The sequence below is a fragment of the Sitodiplosis mosellana genome, unplaced genomic scaffold (assembly GCF_009176505.1).
Source record: "Sitodiplosis mosellana isolate CC-2019 unplaced genomic scaffold, AAFC_SMos_1.0 Smas_scaffold_6162, whole genome shotgun sequence".
NCBI classification, from domain to species: domain Eukaryota; kingdom Metazoa; phylum Arthropoda; class Insecta; order Diptera; family Cecidomyiidae; genus Sitodiplosis; species Sitodiplosis mosellana.
In genome coordinates, this window is record NW_022601403.1 from 129,840 (window position 1) to 139,248 (window position 9,409).

The 9,409-nt window shown below is 35.3% G+C and overlaps 1 protein-coding gene and 1 non-coding gene across 22 annotated transcripts in view; one reads left to right on the top strand and one right to left on the bottom strand.

Annotated features, from left to right (window-relative positions):
- The first annotated feature begins 3,449 nt into the window (after window positions 1-3,449).
- On the top strand, window positions 3,450-3,614 carry LOC129574474 (U1 spliceosomal RNA). Its single transcript, XR_008688687.1, has one exon. It is a non-coding gene; the product is annotated as a U1 spliceosomal RNA (small nuclear RNA).
- Window positions 3,615-4,809: 1,195 nt separating this feature from the next.
- LOC129574359 (rab11 family-interacting protein 4B) overlaps window positions 4,810-9,409 on the bottom strand; it is a 49,947-nt gene continuing 45,347 nt past the window's right edge. For 11 of the 21 annotated variants that reach the window (XM_055456276.1, XM_055456283.1, XM_055456272.1 and 8 more), the window contains 4 exons: window positions 8,766-8,900; window positions 7,691-7,977; window positions 7,148-7,442; window positions 4,810-6,413 (listed from right to left, as the gene is read on the bottom strand). In XM_055456276.1, coding sequence (XP_055312251.1) covers window positions 6,276-6,413; window positions 7,148-7,442; window positions 7,691-7,977; window positions 8,766-8,900 — 855 coding nt within the window. In that variant the 3' untranslated portion in view covers window positions 4,810-6,275. Of the gene's footprint in view, window positions 6,414-6,893; window positions 6,933-7,147; window positions 7,443-7,690; window positions 7,978-8,765; window positions 8,901-9,041; window positions 9,283-9,409 lie in introns of those variants that run through there. The other 10 variants (XM_055456273.1, XM_055456277.1, XM_055456285.1 and 7 more) reach the window with 2 other exon arrangements.

Here is a 9,409-nt window from a genome sequence, read left to right on the forward strand (position 1 = left end):
AGAGATAGAACGAACGTACGATATCTATGTGAAACGATGTGTTCTCGTGTCAAAAGTGAATGCGATATACGGTCAATGACATGATGTCAAACCTTATACCATATCCTATAAATCAAAAAGAGCGCACCGTTTCATCTCTCGTTTTGTTTCTTTTTCATTTGTTACGCATACTCGATCACTGTACAAAAAGGCGACCACCTCTCAAATGGTTTGAACTCGAAATTTGATGGACTGAACGGCACTGAATTATTGTTTGAATCAGATTTAACGCATTTGAAGTCACATTTCTCGAAACAGTCTCTCTCTCTCTCTCCCTTTCTTTCTTTCTCTTTCTTTGTTTTTTTCTTTCTTTCTCCCTCCCTCCGTCCCTCTCTTTCGCACTCTTTCTCGATCTCAAGCAGTCTTTTGTTTTCAAGGTCAAACACTTTAGCCATACAAATAAACCAATTTTCAAACGAACGCATATTTCGAACAATCGGTCTCTCGACGCGTTTGAATTGCGTGCGGCGGCAACTTTTCTAGGAATATTTTTTTTTCACTCTCTCGGCTCTTTTTGGTTGAGATAAATTGAGACCGAGCCGATTAAAGCTTCCTCCCGACATCGAATTAAAATACCATTTCGGCTGGCATGTGCGTGGTTTACCATTTCTTTTTCAATTCAATTTAAAAGGAACACTTTAGACGCGTCGCACAAATTTATAGACAAATTAAAAAGGAAGAAAAAAAAACAAACGAAAAGAAAAACAATTTTTTGCTATTCTACACATGCCACGAATCTCTTTTACGCGCTGCGCTGCACACACTGCCTCGTCAATTGAGATATTTCGATAGTTCAGGTCTTGACCTTCAATTAAGAACAATGTTGTGACCATCGAATCGTCATTTTGCGGGCGCGCGTGTGGCATGTGCCACACCAAAACATTTTCTATGGATGAACATTCTTCTACGGGAATCAATCGATGTGGCTCCTTTTTAATTGGCCCACAGAGAGATTGAAAGAGCGAAAGAGAAAATGAAAATTCATGCGGATATATTTAAGAGTTCAACGACTTTGACACCTTCAAAATATGGTTTGGAATTTCATGAAGAGTCCTTTTTATTGGATTAAATTTTATAACAATTGTAAACAGTGTGGCATTTAATTTATCAAAATTTGACTATTTTGATTTTAGTAATAATTGCTTCAACATAACATAATAAATGAAGCGGTGTTGACTGCACTAGTTTACAGGAGAATTCAGTTTCACGCATAAGATCGTTGCATGAAACTGCAGCATGTAATATTATATGGAATCAGTCTTATTATTATTATCAAAAGTAATTAATGAAATCTCATCACTCGCAACTAAATTGCATAAAAATTATTGTTTGATTGAGCCATTAGAGTCATTCGATGGCTTCTGTTTCCATTTATAAAACTAAACCTATTATTTTCCCTATTATTTATCCTTTTAACCATCAATAAAGTCGATTTGAACGTTTTTGTACTTGAAAAATTTCGAAAAACTAGCGAAATCGTTGCATTTTTCTTCTTTTTTTGTTTTTACAAAGAAAAATGGATAGAATGTATAAAAGACACTGGCTTCGTTTGGATTAATAACGATAATAATATGACGGCCGATGCATCAAGTGTAGCATACATTTGGGCGTTCATTTATTTCAGCTTCGAATTTAAAGGTTTTTTCCCAATGCCGTTTAAAAATTAAGTAATACAAAAGCTTTGAATCACAATTTGTGGTATTTTCGTCTCATAATGGTTGTTAAATGAACGTATAGGAATAAAAGGGTAAGAAAAATGGTGCTTTGATCAGCAAGGCAATCAAATATTGAGGAAATAAAGATAGAAATATCGATGAAAGGTTTGAAAAAAACAAGCAAATTTTCAATTTCCATTCATTCGTCGGAGAAACGACTTTAGATCATATTATCCACACAAATGTTACAATTCCAATGAGGATACTACTGTGTCCAAAAAGTAAGGTGACATTGCATTTATTTTGAAAATTCTTTATTTATTCTTCCAAATCAATTTCATCGCCTTCAAAGTAATCCCCTCCCGATACAATGCACTTATGCCAACGGATTTTCCAATCTTCGAAACAGTTGAAAAAGTCGACTTCAGGGATGGCCCTCAGCTCCGTCTTCGCTGCGGCTTCAATCTGCTCTATCGTCTCAAAACGGTGTCCCCGGAGCGGTCTTTTGAGCTTGTTGAACAGCCAGAAGTCGCACGGTGCCAAATCAGGTGAATACGGTGGTTGTGGAACGATATGAGTCGAGTTTTTGGCGAAATGTTCACGAAGAATGATCGCATTGTGAGACGATGCATTATCATGGTGCAAAAACCAAGAGTTGTCTTTCCACAATTCCGGCCTCTTTTGGCGGATAGCGTTACGCAAACGACGCATAACACTCAAATAATATTCCTTGTTGACTGTTTGACCCGGGGGAAGGAACTCATAATGCACAACACCCCGATAATCGAAGAAAACAGTCAACATGACCTTGATTTTTGAGCGACTTTGGCGCGGTTTTTTTGGTCTCGGCTCACCTTTGGCACGATATTCGCTCGATTGTTCGGTTGTTTCCGGGTCGTAAGCATAGATCCAAGTCTCGTCTCCAGTGATCATGCATTTCGTCTTGTCAATGTAGTCAGAAAGCATTGTTTCACACACGTCAACTCGACACCTTTTTTCCAAAAAATTCAATGATTTCGGTACCAGTCGAGATTTGACGCGTTTGAGGCCCAAAACATCCTTCAAAATGGTATTGACTGAGCCTTTCGATATGCCAATATCATCAGCAAGGTCTCTAATCGTTAATCGACGGTTTTCCAACACCAAATCTTTAATTTTTGGACGTGAGCTTCGTCGGTTGAGGTTGATGGTCGCCCAGCACGCTCTTCGTCTTCGACACATTCACGGCCTGCTTGGAACTCACTATACCACTTGTAAACATTTTTTTTCGACATAGCCTCATCACCAAAGGCTTTCTGCACCATCCTCAACGAATCCGCAGCAGAAAATTGATTCCGCAAACAAAATTTAATGCAAATTCTTTGATCAACAAATTTCGACATCGCAAAAAACGAGAAATTCACTTTTAGCAGTCCACAAAACGAAGCGTATCTCAAACACTAATGAATATTTTGACGTGTAATTTGGAAGGGATGTCAAAGACAGTCCTACCAACCTAAAAATAAAAGGATTTTTTCAAATTCCCCAGCGCGCTAAATTTTAAATGCAATGTCACCTTACTTTTTGGACACAGTAGTATACTACGAAAATAGAATAGAAAGAAAGCACGCACAAGCGAGATGCGTACACAGAGTTCAGAATGGCAGCAGCAGTTTGTATGCAGAAAATGATTTTTTTTCTTCATGACTGCTTATAGTTCACTAGCGCAACGTATGCGCGTATTCTTTAAGTGCTCAGCTGAGACGATGCCTATTCATACTTACCTGGCGTAGAGGTTATTCGTGATCATCAAGGCGAATCCTCCGGAATGAGTCTCTTTCATTGCACTATCGAAAGAGATGAACTCTGCGATTACGGCTTACGTTCGTAACTCGTGCGTAATATTTTTGGTAGCCGGGATTAGCGTTCGCGCTATCCCGAACTTATTCTTACACCACTTTCAAATATAATAGCTGATGAGTGACTCACAGCGCCGTAGTGTTCATAAAAGCGTTTGGGGCTGAGCCCCATCTGGAAGAAATTCCAATAAAAAAATTCAATTATTTTCATTTTTTTTTCACGCTACGGTTATGATTTATATATTTATATCCAAATATGAAAAACGTAAAATCCGTGTAGTTGTTGATTAATACCAAAATGAAACACGAATTGGAGCATGCTACCTCTGACAGGATTATTTTCATAGAGCACAAATTTCGATCAATTTGTTATTCCTTTGAGGCAACCATAATAATTTTCTTCCCCCATATAATCATGTGGAAAAGCAAAGCGCAGAAATAAGTATTTATTCCTCAATCTCTGCACAGATTAAAAGCGTGACGAAACGTAGCAAATTCGATAAGTTCAAATAAATCCAAAATGTTATATCAAAATGATTCAACACTAACAAGATTTGATCCAGCTGGTTTTAAAGTCCAGCTTTATCATGAAAAGTCCAGCTGGTTTTGAGTTCCAGTTTGAATTCGTCGAAAATAAATTGTTTGAGTCATTGAGCTTCTGATATTGTTCATTTATAAAATAGTTGAAAAAGTTTATAAATAAAAAGTGACGACGGTTTTTTTTTAAATGAATATCATCAAAAGTTCAAAGTTCGCTTTGTGAAACCTTACAAAATTTTAAAATGACAAAAGAATCAAAATAATTGATTCATGTAATTTCTTGCTTGAAATATGGCCCAATTACTCAATGCCAAAAAAAAACTGTTCGATGTTTTTATTCAATCGCATGTTCAACCCACGCGATATAAATTAAATAAATAAAGTTGAAAAGAATCGTTCACTTTGGAATTTTTCCGAAGCAACTGGTTTACTTTCACAATCTAAAACAAATGTTTTTTTCATGGAATTTGATCAAAATATTTCTTCTGTTTAAATTTGTGTATTTATATTGAATATTCAATAATGGAATTTCCATTGGCAACAAAATTGTTGATATTCATCTACCGATGTTAATCAGCAAGTTCATGCTTACCAGCCGTTTTTCATGTTGAATATGTACAGTGCACGCACACGCACATTTCTGATCGTCAAAGTCTGATATGCACACTCCATTGCCATAAACAAATACAAAAAAAGCCCGCTAAACAAAAAATGCAAAAACAAAACCACTCGAAAAGTATGAAAAAAGAATATTTCTTTAGAATTTATTTGAATTGCTGTCCTTATTTACAATAATAACAATAAAATCGAATAAGAAATCTATTTAATCGTAAATGTTGTTTTTTTTTTTCAACATGGAGATTAGAATTTAAACTCTATTGATCTTCAATTTGTGTTAAATTAGTAAATATAAAAAAGGTTGTTTTTGTTGTTTGAAATTGATTCTATCTAAATGTTTAGAATTCAGAAGTCACTAGTTTGTCTCTACATTAAATGATGGTGTGTTCGTGGTGAGGTGTAGATCACTTCGACTGACTTTCGTCGAAATGAAATGGTCTAGAGGCGTGCGTTCGATTCATTTTTGGATGCGTATGGAATATATCAGCAACGGTCAGTAGACACTAATGGTGTTCCTACATATCAATTTAACAACTACACCACTCTACGGCAGCATGAATGTACAATTAAATTCCCTTGGCTATTGAGTGAATGGCCAACATGTTTGTTCATTGGAAACAAATTTACACCCAATAATTTGCTCAACAATCGTTTTATAACAGAGAATAAAAGTGGATTTCTGCGAAGATATTGACTGATTTTGAAAAATGTGGGAATTTTTTCCCTATTTTTTTCTTCTCAAAAATGTTTCTAGACGTAGAAAATAAAATGGGTTTTATTTTCTCAAAGCGAAATTTCAATTTAATTTTTCTTAATTTAAAAGAATTTAATTTTCCAGAATTTGTTCCTCATCATTTTCTTCTCTCATTTTTCATTTTTCTTCAGAAATTCTTCTACTTTTCGAATTTCAATGAATTTCACGAGAGATAAACAAGAGTAATAAAGTGATTCCAACAATGTATAGAACGTATGAAATATCATTTCTAACTCAAAAAACACATGAAATATCATATCTAACCCAAAAACACGCCTCTAGACGCCTTAATTGATCCATCGAACAACCTTAAACTTGGCTGAATTCTACCTAAACGTTGCAGCTAAGCCACTTAATAAAAAAAACTGATTATAACTCATTATTACGTTCGTTCATGATTTTATTGTCTAAAATGAAACGTAAAGAGAAGCCGTAAATTAGTTCATGGTGTATATACAATCATAAAGCGCACAGAACCATGGTTTTGAGCAAAATGTGTACAATTGAAATTTGGACGGGGAACAAAATGAAGAAATCTAAAATAAAATACACGAAAAACCATCGACAGTTTCGACGTAAACAAAATGGGCGGGGGGAGCGATATTATCAGAACAGACACGACTTTCTACAAACACTGTACAAAGTTTAAAAAAGAAGAAGATTAATTTAAAAACAAAATATGTCTATATTTATAAATTGTATCTAATTAGCAAGTCGTTTCTCTATGAAAATTAAATTATTGTGCTAGATCCATATCAAAATGACTGAATTTCCATTGGAAATTTTTCAACCGATCGCGGTTGGCATTGTATTGATGTTGTTCTGTGCGCTTTATCGCTTGCTTGACACGGCCTCTGTCTTAACTTCTAAGATTTGCGGATAATTTTCCACAATATTCAATAGAATGGTATCAATATAATGCTTCAGTCGTAGATTTTCCTCCTCTTTCTCCTGATATGCCGCTTGTAACTGCAAACGAAGAATAAACACAATTTGTTAATCATTTTTTTGTTGATAGATTTCGAAATGATATTTTTTGTTTAATGACTAGAATGATTAAAATACAAAAAGCAAAATTTCCCCCAAAACCCATGGATTATCAGATATTGTTGATATTTTTTTTTAGTGGAGGAGGATCGAAGGACAAGTATTAATTTGACAAATGGATAGGAAATGCCTCTGTATTAATTTCCAATGAGAATAAGGCGCATGAATTGCGATCAATTTTGTTAATCAAAAAACACAAAAGACAAATGGATTTCTGATTTCGGTGCTGTTGGATTTGCTGAGAAATGCAAACCCAATACAAAAAGTTATACAGAAAAGACAAGTGAGGATGGTCGCAGTGAATTAGGACGAGGGAGATAATAAATAATAGTGAGAATAGAGATGACACACACGGAATTCTTTTTTTTTGGATTTGTGAGTGAAATCGTGTTTCCGATTTACCTTAGTTAAAGAGGCTAATGTTGCTGAATCAACAGAATCCTGCAAGACAAACAAATACAACACATGATATATATCAATTGGAATTTACGTATGCGGTTTTCCAACTTTTTTTTTCTATGAAGCTGCCAATACGGAGTTTTTTTTTCAAATTCAATTTAAAAACCAAGGGAAATCGACTGAATTTTCCTGTTTTAGGTGCTCACTAATGATTTTTTGAATTGAAAATGAGGATTTGCTCTTAATGTGAAATTTACCTGTCGATCGTTTAACTCATCAATTTCTTGTGCCAAGCTGTTTGACGTGCCGTTCAGTAGGTTTCGACCCTCTTCGACACCACGCGTTAAAACCATCGCTTGTAATTCTTCATTTTGTTCGATCAATTGCTTCTTTGACTGACGCAACTCTTCCAGTTCTTGATGCAACTCTTCAAGGCGTAGCGTTTCGGGAGACGTTGTTGGCATTGCTGGACCACTTTCCGATCGCAAACGCTCCACTTCTTTGCCCAATTCAATCATCAGGTCCTCGGCAGCCAGCTTCTCCGATAGATATCTAGGTTGAGATGTAATGATTTTTTGTTAGCCTTTAGCCAATGATAGGTGAATTTGAATGATACAATTGATTTTTTATCGTTTTTTTCCCGACATTTTTAAATGTTTAAATGTTCTTTCATTTTCTTCTTTTTTTTTGCCAAGATTGGAGTATCCATCTCTTTCGTTTCATTTTTCTTTAAGTCTTCTTTGTATTGAACAATTTTTTTGAAAATTAATCTCCTTTTTTTTCCACGAAAAAATACTCACTTTTTCACATTTTCCTTCGCTTCCGTGAGTTCTTCACGTGCCATTGTCAAATTATCGCAGGCATCCTCAAGTTTTTCCTCGGTAGCGCGCAGTTCAGCCGTTTGTTTATCATATTGTGTTCGAAGTCTTTGCAGTTCCTCTCTCAGGTTGTTTGTTTCTAATTCGATGGTGCGTATTTTAATTTGGCAATTTTCATTTTGCAAAATGGCTTCGCGTTCGACACGTGCTAACAATTCACGATGCCGCTTTTGTTCTTCGTTTATCCGCTCTTCGGCACGAAGTTCGACCTGTTTAAATGAGTAATGTGGGCAATTTAGTATAAACCAATTTGGAAACTCAAACAGAAACTCAAACAAAAAACTATTATAATAATTCCTAAATATCTATTCGCAACATTTTTTCTCATTCAATCTCTTACTTTTTTTTAAATCTTGACTGGAGCTAAAAAATTTGATGATTTTTCAAGGGAAATATAATTCTAAAATATATTTCGAGAAATATTGTGAAGATATTTACTTCGTATTTGGATTCAAGATTAGCTTCAAGTTGAAACTATGATAAGTCGTAATAAGTTGTCCAAAATATCAAATACTCAGGCGTAACATTTTGATTTGTGTTACTCCAAAGTAAAATATTTGTTTTGTGATTGAATTTGGTTTTATGTGAGTTGCATCGAGCCTTATCAGCGGCACTGAGCACTAGTTCTTATTAATGAAATATCTTGAGGAATATCTAAACAAAATTTCGATGTAAAATTACTTTCAATTTTGGTTGTTTATCAGAAAAATTGTCCAACTTCAAATTGAAACCTCTGAAGTAATTCTTTCTAATTTTTCAAAAGTTCTTCTTCTTCTTCAAGGCTAAGACTAAGAAGTCTAGCAAACTTATTTCAATAATTCATTTCAATAGAAAATTCCATCAAAAAAATGTTTCTCTTCCGATAGTTCATTTTTTCATTCCCATAGAAGCACCAACTCCGCAGACATTTAGAAGTCCATTTCAAATGATCTTTCCCTTCATGGATCTAGATCGTCCTATCAATTTTCTTATTCAAACGATAAAAGTCAAAACTAACCTCTCTGAGTTGATCTTCGAGCATGTGATATCGTGCCTGAAGCACGGCATGCTCGGTTTTTGTTCGTGATGTACGATCCTCTGCAGTGCTCTGTGAGTCGGCTAGTGTGCTCACTTGACGTTGCAATATTTCCAACTGAAAGCGAAAAGAAGAAGAACCAAATGAGAAAAGTGTCGTGAGAAAAAGAAAAACAATAATAAAATGGCATAAAAACGGTGTCTTATCTAAATATGAATATATTAGATTATGATTGTGAATGGATGTGATGTTTGTTACCAAATAGGTCAGTCGAACTTTTAAAACGTCAAGTTCGGCAAGGAACTCGTCAACAAAATCATCGTCGACAATGGCCATATCGCCCGTGTGCAAACATTATTTACTGTGGTATTCCGGCAAAACGGCACAACGGCACAATGGCCATACAAACACACACAAAAATGACACTCCCGACAGAACATACAAGGAAACGTGTACTATCGAGTTACAAACAAGGCAACGATTAAACCATTGTGTGTTGTCATAATTTGTGCAAGCGACTGAATTTTCCGACAGTGACACAGGCACAAGTGGAGAAAAAAATGTCAACTGGTCGAGAGAGAGAGAGAGAGAGAGAGAGAGAGAGAGAGAGAGAGAGAGAGAGAGAG